Raw genomic sequence first — 11,778 nt, 5'->3', positions numbered from 1 at the left:
GCGCAGTAGCCGAACAATCCAGCAGGAAGCTCTAGCCATTACCCTGCTGCCTTTACCCTTCTAGGTGTTTCACTAAAAAAAGGAAGAATATTAGGAGACAATTTCATTCTTTTTTACTCCGTTTAAGAAGATTTTTTTCGGTCGATTTGAATTTCAACTTCCTGTACAGGTTTTTCAGTATCTGAGGGTCTCATCAAATTTGAAATTAGCAGAAGCAACTAACATGGAGCACCAGTGAGAGGCTGTTAAACTGTGAAGGCTGTTTACAGTGACATTTCCTGTCTGTTAAGGGCAAGAATCAGGCTTTTTGCTCTTTATTTTCAGAGGAGCTCCAGTTCTGATTGAGCATCACTGTAACAGAAATAATAAACAAAGAGGAAAGACTTCATTTCAAAATGTACCTTACCACTAAGTTGTAATTAATAACTATTGTGTTACTTGCAGTAATGCAGAACATGGAAGGGTTGTCTGGCCTCTAGGCCTTTGCTTCCAATTTGGTGAGTGTAGCTGTGCTAAAGTTTGAGCAAAGGTGACTTACACTTGGAGACAGCTGTTGTTCAAGTGTATTGTATGCATATCTATGTGACTGAGTGATAATTGGCCATGCAAATGAAAAAGCCAGATGAGTGTATACATTTATTTGTAATTGAACCTTGCTTTAAAAATCTGATCTTAAATATTTGCTTGAAAGTCAAGTGAGACTGGTGTTTTTTCCATGAGAATGTCTTGGTGTGCCAGTGAGATTCTGTGAGACATGTACATATTTGCGAGCTGTAAGGATGGCATGTGGTGACAGTGAGTTCTGACTTGGGCTTGTGTTGAAGAACTCTTCTGAAATAGTTTCTTTGCCATTTGCTGTTGACTCTGTCAATGAAAAATAGATATATTTTCATTTCTTAGAGTCTAGTTAGGGGAAGAGGAGAAACTATTTTTGGCATAGTGTGTTTAAAAAATGTAAACGTCGTATGCTTAGTAACATTGTGTTCTTTGTTTAAAAACCTGCAGCATTTGTACTTTATTCATGTGGAAATAAGAATAGATTCTTCTATTGTTAAAGCATAACAAGTGTTGGTAGAAGGAGTTGTTAAGCAGACATGTAAGAGAAGAAGTTTGATTTTTAAAAGAATTTTGTGGTCTGACACTTTAGTTGTTTTCTTCGTTTGTACTTACTGTCCTTCTTCTGGACATAACTGTTGGTATTTATTAGAAGAATCAGTTCTAGTGAACTTTTTTTTTTCCCCTCAATGGTGGGCGTGAAAGCAAACAGCCATCTAGCATATACATCATTTAAACAAATGTAATAGTATTTTTGTATCCTATTGTATGTGATTTTACTGATATGTTTTGCTGCAGGAAGCTTATTTTCGCTACATGGCTGAAAACCCCACTGCTGGTGTGGTCCAAGAAGAGGAAGAGGATAACCTGGAGTATGATAGTGATGGGAATCCAATTGCACCGTCCAAAAAAATCATTGATCCTCTTCCACCTATTGACCATTCAGAGGTAGGAAGGAAGTTTATTCCATTCTGTTCTGTCTGAGGCATTTTAGAAGGCAGGAGCTAAGAAGTAGATTGAAATATGCTTCTGTCCCTGTGCATCAATGTTGGCAGATAAGATTTCAGTGCTGTGCCACTTGAGTCATACTAAAGATCCTTCAAATGACTTCGTATTAAACTAATGTTCTTGCACATAATTAAGAACTTTTTCTCAAAAGGACCCTTTCCCTCCAAAACTAAGTGTACAGAGAGAGAATCTTGAGTCCTGGACTAACTGAGTAATTACCCTTGCAGATTGAATATCCACCGTTTGAGAAGAATTTCTATGATGAGCATGAGGAGATCACCAGTCTCACCCCGCAGCAAGTGGTGGAGTTACGTCATAAGCTAAATCTCCGGGTAAGCTGGATGTTCTTACTCCCATTTTTTTGGACTGCCTTAGTAGTTTTAATGAAGATTTTCACAGGGAACTCCAGCTTTTGAATACACTTTGAATGCACTTGGATTAAAGAACTAGGAATTGAAACTGGAAATATTATATGCAAGAATTAGTTCTTTGCCATTTGTGACATGTTAGTGTGGTGACTTTCTGTGAAGGGAATTTTTTGGAGAGGTAGGAGACCAATTGTACAAGGAGGTAGATATGATCTTTAGTGGCTTATGTTGATTGACAATTTATCTAAATTTTTATACCTGAAAGTCCTATTTACACAACACATTTGGAATTTGCACCTAGTTAAACTTATGTCTATTCAAAAAATAAAAAGCCTTTTTTGGAGGTGGAGAGACTTTTTTTCATTTTTGTACAGATTGCTCTTGGTTTTTGTCTTACTGTTCATGAACAAAGATATGTTTCTGTTTCTAAGGTCTCCGGTGCTGCTCCTCCGAGGCCTGGCAGTAGTTTTGCTCATTTTGGGTTTGATGAGCAACTTATGCATCAAATTAGGAAATCCGAGTATACCCAGCCCACTCCTATACAGTGTCAGGTGAGTGTTGTTACTTTTCTAATGTCTAAAGAGAACTAATAGAACACATGCAAATGTCCCTAGTCCATATGAGGATGTATACAATTCTAGTTTCTTATATAGAGCTGTCACGGAAAAGAATAATTTGTATTTTTCTAGGAAAATAGCTTTGATTTTTTTTTAATAGAAGTTTACCCACTTTTTTCCTTGTTAAATGACCACTGTAAATAAATCCATATACTTTTCTTCATTGGTCTCTTAGTGAAGATTGAAGAACATTCAAGTGACATCTCTTGCTTATAGAAATGCATGAAAGGTTTTTTTTATGTATTTTTAGAAATTTTATTAAAAATAACCATAGCTGTAGCTGAGTAAAGAGCCATACATTGACAACTTTATTCCTTTAAACAGCTTATATTTGACTGTCTTGTAACTAGAAGATATATGCAACAAGGTATTTTTTAATTTCTTTTGGCAGTTAGAATAAATGCCCTATGAGCTGGACCATTTAACTGGTCATTCCTTGGAGAGCCGTGCAAGCAAAAGGAATTCTATTGCATATGTAGATTGATTACCATAAGTAATAAAGGTTATCAATAATGTGATTATAAGCACACCACTTTGGATGCTTTTCTTGAAGTATAAAAAATGACATGGTGCTATGTCCAAGGGATGTGTATTAGGACCTTAGTCCATACTGTTTGTAAAAAAACTGTGGTTGAGAGGTCCTTATAGCAACAGTAGGGATGAACTGAGGACTTCAGCACAGGGAATGGTTACAGGAAAAATAAGCTCAGAGAATTTGTTTTTACCGTTCTTACAGCTGGACAAGATGCGTTTGTGGACATGTAAATATATCCTTGGGATGTTGTACTGTGTCCAGACATTGATTTTGTATAGGACACGAACAGTCATAACATGATAATTGCTTCCAGCCCTTAAAACAAACTAATTCAGATCTGTACTTGGCAATAAAACTGTGTAAGCATCATGTTGCTATGAGTCCTCTGTAATGTGCTTTTCTCGTGTTATCTGAGTTTTCATATAATATCTAGCACAAGAATACGCTATGGTAGGCATAATATGGGTTTAGAATCTCCTTATTTTTAGGGTGTTCCCGTTGCACTAAGTGGCAGAGATATGATTGGGATAGCTAAGACTGGAAGTGGAAAAACAGCAGCCTTCATCTGGCCCATGTTGATTCACATCATGGATCAAAAGGAGCTTGAACCAGGGGATGGTCCCATTGCAGTGATCGTATGTCCGACCAGAGAGCTTTGCCAACAGGTAGGTGTATAGTAAGCATATATGTGCCATACAGTGTTCTTATAGAAAAAGACAAAATTCTGGGCAGAAATTACCAGACAACCTCAGTAAAACTATTTGAAAAAACTACTCTGTGCATTAGTAGCATGCCTCCAATGTAAGCTCACAATTCTCTCTTACACCTGTTTTTGTTGAAGGCTCATGACAAATCTGAAATTGTTAATTTTTGCACAGTGCTCCCATATTATTCCTAAGTATTAAGAATACTGTGGATGCATTGCCACAAATTGTATATGTAAAAGGATAGAGCCTGCAGGTTAAATTACAATTGGATGCCTAAATAGGTTTCCCAAATAAGTTATTGGAAATTATCCACAAGTATTGAAGTAGTCAGCCCTGAGGATTTCTGAATAATTTCATTAAATTATTAGCTGAAAAGTGGATTTCAGGAGCTGGACTATATTTCCAAGGTAGGTATATTTTCTCAGATCTGTCTAACATGAACTGTGATGTGCTTTGTTTAAAATTCTCAGATCCATTCTGAATGTAAGCGCTTTGGTAAGGCGTATAATCTACGCTCTGTCGCTGTGTATGGAGGAGGAAGCATGTGGGAGCAAGCCAAAGCCCTACAGGAGGGGGCAGAGATAGTTGTCTGCACACCAGTAAGTACCTGTATGCACACAGTACAATTTTTTGTTGCTTAACTGAAGCTGAGGCAGATTTTTAATACCACTGGTGATGCAGAATTTGTTCTCTCATCACTGAAATCTAGGTTCTTCACAGGTTATCAGATGTTGAGAGGAAATATGCTGGGATTATTTGTGTCCCAAGAGAAATTGGAAGAGATTAGGTATGATTTCCAATAGAAGACAGAGTATTAAGCAAGATCTGCTTGAATCAGTGTCAGTTGTGTGCAATACCAGCTTCTGATTGCTGAGCCTTAAATTCATGAAGAAAATTCCCAGAATGTCATGAACTTGAGTGCCATCTTACTGAATCAGTATAGAGCCTGTGGCAGTAATACGGAAGGATTGAAACATTGAATCAGAATGGGTGTTGATGCTGAACCAGTGATTTAAATGAGCACCATTGTCAACTGACTTTGCTTATTGCAAAAGCTAGTTATGAACTTGGGCAAAACTGAGCAACTAATGGTTGGAGGAAGTTTTATTGTGGCTATGTATTGGGGTAGAGGCAAGAAAACAAAGCATGAAGAACTCCTGCGCCAAATATTATGGGATTAAATAGACAGTTCACAATTAAAATTTAATTGTAATGAAGACTAAGGAATTTTAGGATCTCAACACTGTTAACCTTGAAAAGCCAGTCCTAAAATTCAGCTTGTCAGGTATAGTTGGTGAGAGTTTCAGGAATCTGTCTCTGTGACTTGAATACTGACACTTGCTTCTAGAGTGAAGCCTTGAGATGCTTTCTGTCCTAAGTCTCTGGTAAGTGAGGATAAGAAGCAGTTAAGTGCTTGAAGGTTGCGTATATTAACTTTTTTAAAATATGCTTTAAAAACTTGGATTTTTTTTTTTTTTTTTTAATAGGGTCGTTTAATTGATCATGTGAAAAAGAAAGCTACAAACCTTCAAAGAGTCACTTACCTTGTGTTTGATGAAGCTGACAGAATGTTTGATATGGGTTTTGGTATGTAATGAACAAAGGTCATCGTTTTGGAAAGCAGTGGTGTCTAGTTCCCAGCTTAGTAAGACTGTTTATAACCCCTTCATAGGTTCATGTACTTCAAGTAGCTTCATATACTTGAAAATACATTAAGGAAATATTTTATAGACAAAAGTTATATTTCAAGGTCTAATGTCTGTTGCTATAAAGAGATCAGCGAAGCCCTGTTGATGTTGAAGGCCAAAAACCCTGGTTTTTATCTTAGAGTTGCTGAATAACTTTTGAGCAAGTCACTTCTGTGCTTTGGTTCTGTGTGTACAAACTAGTGGTGTTAAAAGAACTTTCTACTTTATTGGAAGAGGTTTGGTCTTTCAGATCTGGATGATTTTGAGTATGTGCTCAAGCATCATGGGACATAGCAAAGATTTGACAGTACTATAATACTGCAAAGGGAGGGAGACACTTGTGCGATGTACAGGGTATGCACAGACTCAGCTAGGATCTTTGCTTATAGAACTTTTTGCTGAAGGAACTTTCAAAAGTTTCTTCGTACAGCAAAGGAACTTCCATTGTGCAACAGAGAGCACCTGGAAGTCACAGCGTAACATTAAATAGAGTGAGAGGCACTCATTTGTTCTATGGTTATTTGTTAAATAAAGCAATGAAGTTGCATTTTGAGTTATTCTACTTAATAATGAGCGTACAGTGTTAATTAGAACATTTTTCCTCTTTTCTAGAATATCAGGTCAGATCAATTGCAAGCCATGTACGTCCTGACAGACAGAGTAAGTATAAGCATGTTTCAAACTAAACTCCTGAGAGTCGAAGCAGGCTATATGGTGGGCTACTGGTTAAGAATCTGGAACAGAGCTTGAATTTCCTGTTCTTGAAAAAGCCACACAGTGAGACTTTCGCGGGAGTCCACTGATGTTAATTCTCAGTGTGGGCTGTTGGGAGGGAAGCACTTGCGAGTGCGGTTAAATACCCATACTTGTTCATCAGTCTGTAATCCTCCACAGACTTTACTCAGGGAGAAGATGATTAGCTGAATTAATATTAGTATGCTTTGAGATCCTGTGTTCTAAGCTGCCCACGAAAGAACGTTCACAGCAGTGCCACTTATTATCCACATCTTGTTTCAGATGCCATGAAATGTGTTTCCGCTTTGAGGTATTCTAATAGGGTGATTGATAATTTTCATTAGAACCGGTAAAACAGGCTGTAGCTTCAGATCACTGACATCTAGTACAGTTGTACAGGTCCTCATTCACAAGATCTGTGCAGTGTTAAAGAAAATGTATTTTTCAAGGAGTTCAAATACTGTTTTCCTTTTAGCCCTCTTGTTCAGTGCCACTTTCCGTAAGAAGATTGAGAAATTGGCTCGAGATATTCTGATCGACCCAATTCGAGTTGTGCAGGGAGACATCGGAGAGGTAATTCCACATTACTTCTGAGACAGTCGGAGAAAAGAACCATTCTGTTTCTGTTGTCTGAAATTTATGTTAAACTGCAGTAGTCATCATTTATATTTAAGAGTAAATTCTTTGTGCTTGACAAAAAATAGTAAGTAAAAATCTAATAGTAATAGATTTTTTTTTTTTTAATTAGACTGAATCAATGGGTATATCCTTTTGTTTTGTCTCAAAACTATAAAAAAATTACAACTTTTGCAATGAAGGCTTTGAAACTTAGATTGTAATGTCTTTCAGCTGGTTTATGTGGGAATGTTGATTCTATACTTGCTTGACCGTAGCAGCTGAACTATTAGCAGACTAGGGATTTGGTAATAAGTCAGTGAAGTGGGCACTTACACTTGCTGTGAAGAAACTTTGCTTATAATATATGAAAACTGTTGAGAAGTTTCACAAGATGCCTTCAGAACATTCTTCTTTTAACCAGGTCTCTGCATTTTTTATTTTTTTCAATCAGGAATGTGAGGTATCTCTTTATAACAAAAAACTGATGGCTACCTGAAGCCCATTCTTTGTGTGAAAATGTTTTTCCTAAACATTGCTTAAGAAAAGAAATAGCTTTCCTAGCTCAATCACATGGTTTCTTTTCTTTCATCTAAATTATTACTCTATTAAGAGAGCACCATCCTTGAAATCATTAATATTTAAATGTGTAAAAAACTGAATCTTTCAGAGAAACTTCCAGATAGTGCTGTGTGCTCCACTGCACTTTTACTACTTGCAGTACAGAGTATATGGGGAGTCTGTTTATACCTCGCCTCTTCCTGACTCCGAGGGCATGTCACAGCTCACAGGGGTACTTTCTCTGATCTGCATATGAATAATTTTTACTGATGAGCATCCTCTCCACCTCAGACCCTGCTCTTGCACAGTCTATTTTAGATGTTAATAAGAGCATCTACATTGCAAGTACCCATCTTTAGATCAGTAGGGTGCTAAACTGCATCATGTCAAAGACTGCACTTTCCTCTCTCAGGTTTAGCAAAGAGTAGCTCATTTAACCCCTGGCTTTTCTGCACTGCGAAAATGAAGCGGTCAGCAGTTAAAAAAGAGCTGAAACCTCTTTTAAAGGAGAAATTTTGGTCCCCTGCTTCTTCACTTTTTATTCTCACACTTAGTTTAAATTCCTGGTTTTATTCTGCCATCTGTGTTTATTTGCCATACTGTCCTTCCTATCCTGCATTATTGCTTGTCTTATTTCTCCCCTTAGGCAAATGAAGATGTTACTCAAATCGTGGAGATTTTCCCCTCTGGCCCTAGCAAATGGAACTGGCTGACTCGACGCCTTGTGGAGTTCACATCTTCTGGGAGCGTTCTCCTGTTTGTCACTAAGAAGGCAAATGCAGAAGAGCTGGCCAATAACCTTAAGCAGGAGGATCATAATCTGGGGCTGCTTCATGGTGACATGGACCAGAGTGAGAGGAATAAAGTCATTTCAGAATTTAAGAAAAAGGGGATCCCGATACTGGTAGCTACTGATGTGGCAGGTATGTGACATTCTAAGAAATGGCAGCTGATGTAAGTTGTGGCTATCAGCAGAAAGGCTAACACATGTCAGTGGAAGGCAACAAGCTTGGCTTCTACACCTGCTGGGCACTGTGTTCCGGATGTTTTTTCAGAAGTACACAGTGTTAGCAAGGGGTTTTATTTTTGAAGTCTTCTAATGGTGTTCAAGTTACAGTGTGACAGGTATTTTTTCATAGACAGAAAGAAAATAAGACGTTTCTTAAGGAAGTAGTTGCTATTTGTTAATCAGCTGACACATCATGCATGCTTAAACAAAGAGGAAATGGACACAGTTGAAGCCTTCTCTAGAACAGCTTTTGTACCCAGATGTTTAGCTGAACAAAGAGTGAATTTCAGTGTCCTTTAATAAAGCCCTCTCTCTTCTTTGGAATAACAATCATTTAAAGAGATCTCTTCCATCGCCAATCCTGTGAACTTGGGGATCGGTGTAACTTATACTACTCTTGGAGAAAATATTGCTACACTTAAGTTAACAAAGAGTTTTAGCCTATGAAGGGTGTGTTAACTGGGGTGTGTTCCTGTGGAAACGCTTTTTGTATGCTGGAGCAGAATGAAGTGATATGCTGGTATGGGTGGGATTGCTTTGAGTTCATTCAGGATAATCACGCTTACCGCTATATTGTTCTTTATTACAGCTCGTGGGTTAGATATTCCTTCCATTAAGACTGTGATCAATTATGATGTGGCTCGGGACATAGATACGCACACCCATAGAATTGGTCGTACTGGCAGAGCAGGCGAGAAGGGAGTTGCCTACACTCTGCTGACTCCCAAAGACAGTAACTTCGCTGGTGATCTTGTCAGAAATCTGGAAGGCGCTAATCAACATGTTTCCAAAGAGCTGTTGGATCTAGCAATGCAGGTAAGAACAAGCAAAACTCCTGGAGTAGAGGAAGGGTCCTTCCATGATTAGCACAAAATCAGGAGCTCAGGGACTTGTTTCTGGCTCCATCATGTGTTCACAGTGACCTTTTGGCAACCTATACTGTTTTTAAGTAGACTTTCTGGTGTTTTTAATGGCCTGTGAAAGAGTCCATGAAGACATGAAGATTTTAGAATGCAGTACGTAATCTATTTTGGGGTCAGGCACTGCCTAGGAAATTAGGAGCTGTAATCTGGCTGATGCCAGCAGAGCGCTCCAGCTCCAGTATCTCATTACAATCAGATTTTCGATATGCATTTGTGGCAGGCACCTGGGAAATGCAGCTTATTTGAAAGCTAAACTAGAAAATAATTACAGGGACATTCACTCTGTGAAACGGTTGTTGCTTGATCATTATACCTGCTTGGCAGTGCTGTCTGGTAGGCTTGCTATATATAGGTATGACGGATAGCTGAAGCAATTGTACTTGCGCCACTGTACTCGTCAGCTCTTTAAGTTCTTGTCTTTTGCTGCCCGTGTAGCTGCAAGAGAGCAAAAGCTTTTTGCTAATTCCCAAATTCAGAGATGGATTAGCATGCTTGTTGGGCACTAGCTGCTAGAAGTAAATATTTTTTCCAAGGTACAGAGGCAGAATTTTCAGAAGGGACAGAATTTGTGAGGCAGAGCTCCACAGGCTGCCTTTGAGAGGAGAGTATAGAAGCTAAATTGCTTCACTTACTGGCTTCTTCAGGATTGAAGAAACTATAGGGCATAAAAAGAGGTGCAGCCAACCATTATTTAAAAACGTGGTAACAGGAGGAGGTCTGGTTGGACTGCCCTTTCCTGGCCACTGCGTGTTGCAGGAAGTTTTGCTGTGACAGAACCTCATTTCTGCTTAGCCAGGCAGTGGGCTAAATCAATAAAACCCAAGCATGAGCAAGTGCAGAGCTCCCAAGAGCTCCCAAGAGATTGCATTACTCCTGAGTTTATTAGAATGCAACCCCCCAAAACTTTAACATGGATGAAAGTTCAGGGCGAAAAATTAGTTTTCATAAAAAGCATTTGTAACAAAAAGCTTCAGATCCACATGACAGAACCGTCTACAGCTTAGTTTCAAAGCGCTGTAGTCTGTCACATCCCATTCCCTTGCAACAGCTGTATTGTTGAATGGGAAACAGTGTATTTATATTTCTCGTTTGAAATGCTTAAAATCCTTCTTTTCTGAGCCTCATTACATGCATTTGTGAAGCTTCTTACTCCCTGTGTTGAGAAGCATTTCTCCTCCTTTTCTACAGAATCCGTGGTTCCGGAAATCACGTTTCAAAGGAGGAAAAGGCAAGAAGCTGAATATTGGTGGTGGTGGCTTAGGATACCGTGAACGTCCTGGTCTGGGATCAGAAAATTCTGTAAGTAGAAGAAGTTTTTTAAAGATTCTTGGAACTTTTAAACTTAGTATTGACTACTTTTTAATTTAAGAAATCTTCTTAGTACTGGAGTATAGCCTCTGCTTTCAAAGGTTTTCATAGCTCAGAATCTTTCAGAATTGCTATCAGAAATATCTCGAGTGAAACTGTCCTGTGCTGTCATCCTCTTGTCAAGAGCTGCCTTCTTTAGGGCCGGAGTGATCCAGGTTTGGAGATTCTTCCCCAAATAGACTGTCAATGCAAAATAAATGCTAATAAATTACTTAAAAAGCCATTTCCAGGCTGATTCTTGGCAGCAAAAAATCTTGCAGCGTTGGGAACTCTCACTAAGGTATGTCCATGCTAGGAAAACAGCTCATTGTCAATGTGTATGGGGACAGAGTTTAACTGTAGACATGTTGAAAACACATCATGTTCAGCATCTTTCCAGAAGTCACAGCTGAAGGCTTGTTCACACTTTGTCTTGGCTATGACCTCTGTGAAAATCTCCATTTGATTGCATTTTGCTCTTGCTTGTACTGTAAGGAGCTGGGAAATGCGGTTATACTGTGGACTAATGAGTCACTAAGACTTAATGCATCTTTACTTTCCTGTCGTCCTCAAGGTCATGGGACAAACTGTTCTGCTGCTCAGCGCTCTCCAGAAGTTTGTCATCCTTAGTAGATGTATTTCCAGAGTGCAGGGTCAAGATAGATTCGGAGAACAGTTGAATTGAAAGTGTCTGTGTTGGATAAATCTCTCCAGTTGTCCTTTGTCTTTTTGCATAGGACCGTGGAAACAACAACAGTGTGATGAGTAACTATGAAGCATACAAGCCATCCACTGGGGCAATGGGAGACAGACTTACGGCAATGAAAGCAGCTTTTCAGGTTGGTTCGATCACTTGTACTCCGAGTTCTAACTCAAGAGGAAGGGACATAACATGGAAAAATTTTACTACGGATGATTTAAGACAATTTTTTTTTTCCTCCCCCGAAAATGCAGAAACACTCTTGACTTCAGGGAAGTTGAGTTTGGTAGTTGTGGCCATGTCTCATCCACTTGGAGCACGCACTCAGCATTGCAGTCCAAAGCGGTAGAATTCGTATGCAGGCTGGACTGAACATGTTTGCACAAAGTTAATTTGCCAAACTTATTTTG

At 38.8% G+C, this 11,778-nt stretch overlaps 1 protein-coding gene across 1 annotated transcript in view; it reads left to right on the top strand.

Annotated features, from left to right (window-relative positions):
* DDX42 (DEAD (Asp-Glu-Ala-Asp) box helicase 42) overlaps positions 1-11,778 on the top strand; it is a 16,292-nt gene that overhangs the window by 3,092 nt on the left and 1,422 nt on the right. Inside the window, exons 5-16 of the mRNA XM_009578509.1 lie at positions 1,354-1,503; positions 1,791-1,895; positions 2,363-2,482; positions 3,572-3,748; positions 4,261-4,389; positions 5,278-5,377; positions 6,091-6,138; positions 6,689-6,786; positions 8,036-8,312; positions 8,988-9,214; positions 10,510-10,620; positions 11,406-11,507. Coding sequence (XP_009576804.1) covers positions 1,354-1,503; positions 1,791-1,895; positions 2,363-2,482; positions 3,572-3,748; positions 4,261-4,389; positions 5,278-5,377; positions 6,091-6,138; positions 6,689-6,786; positions 8,036-8,312; positions 8,988-9,214; positions 10,510-10,620; positions 11,406-11,507 — 1,644 coding nt within the window. The remainder of the gene's footprint in view (positions 1-1,353; positions 1,504-1,790; positions 1,896-2,362; positions 2,483-3,571; positions 3,749-4,260; positions 4,390-5,277; positions 5,378-6,090; positions 6,139-6,688; positions 6,787-8,035; positions 8,313-8,987; positions 9,215-10,509; positions 10,621-11,405; positions 11,508-11,778) is intronic.

This window comes from Fulmarus glacialis, unplaced genomic scaffold (assembly GCF_000690835.1).
Source record: "Fulmarus glacialis isolate BGI_N327 unplaced genomic scaffold, ASM69083v1 scaffold12020, whole genome shotgun sequence".
Classification (NCBI taxonomy): Eukaryota; Metazoa; Chordata; class Aves; order Procellariiformes; family Procellariidae; genus Fulmarus; species Fulmarus glacialis.
This window is presented reverse-complemented; position numbering and strand designations above follow the sequence as displayed.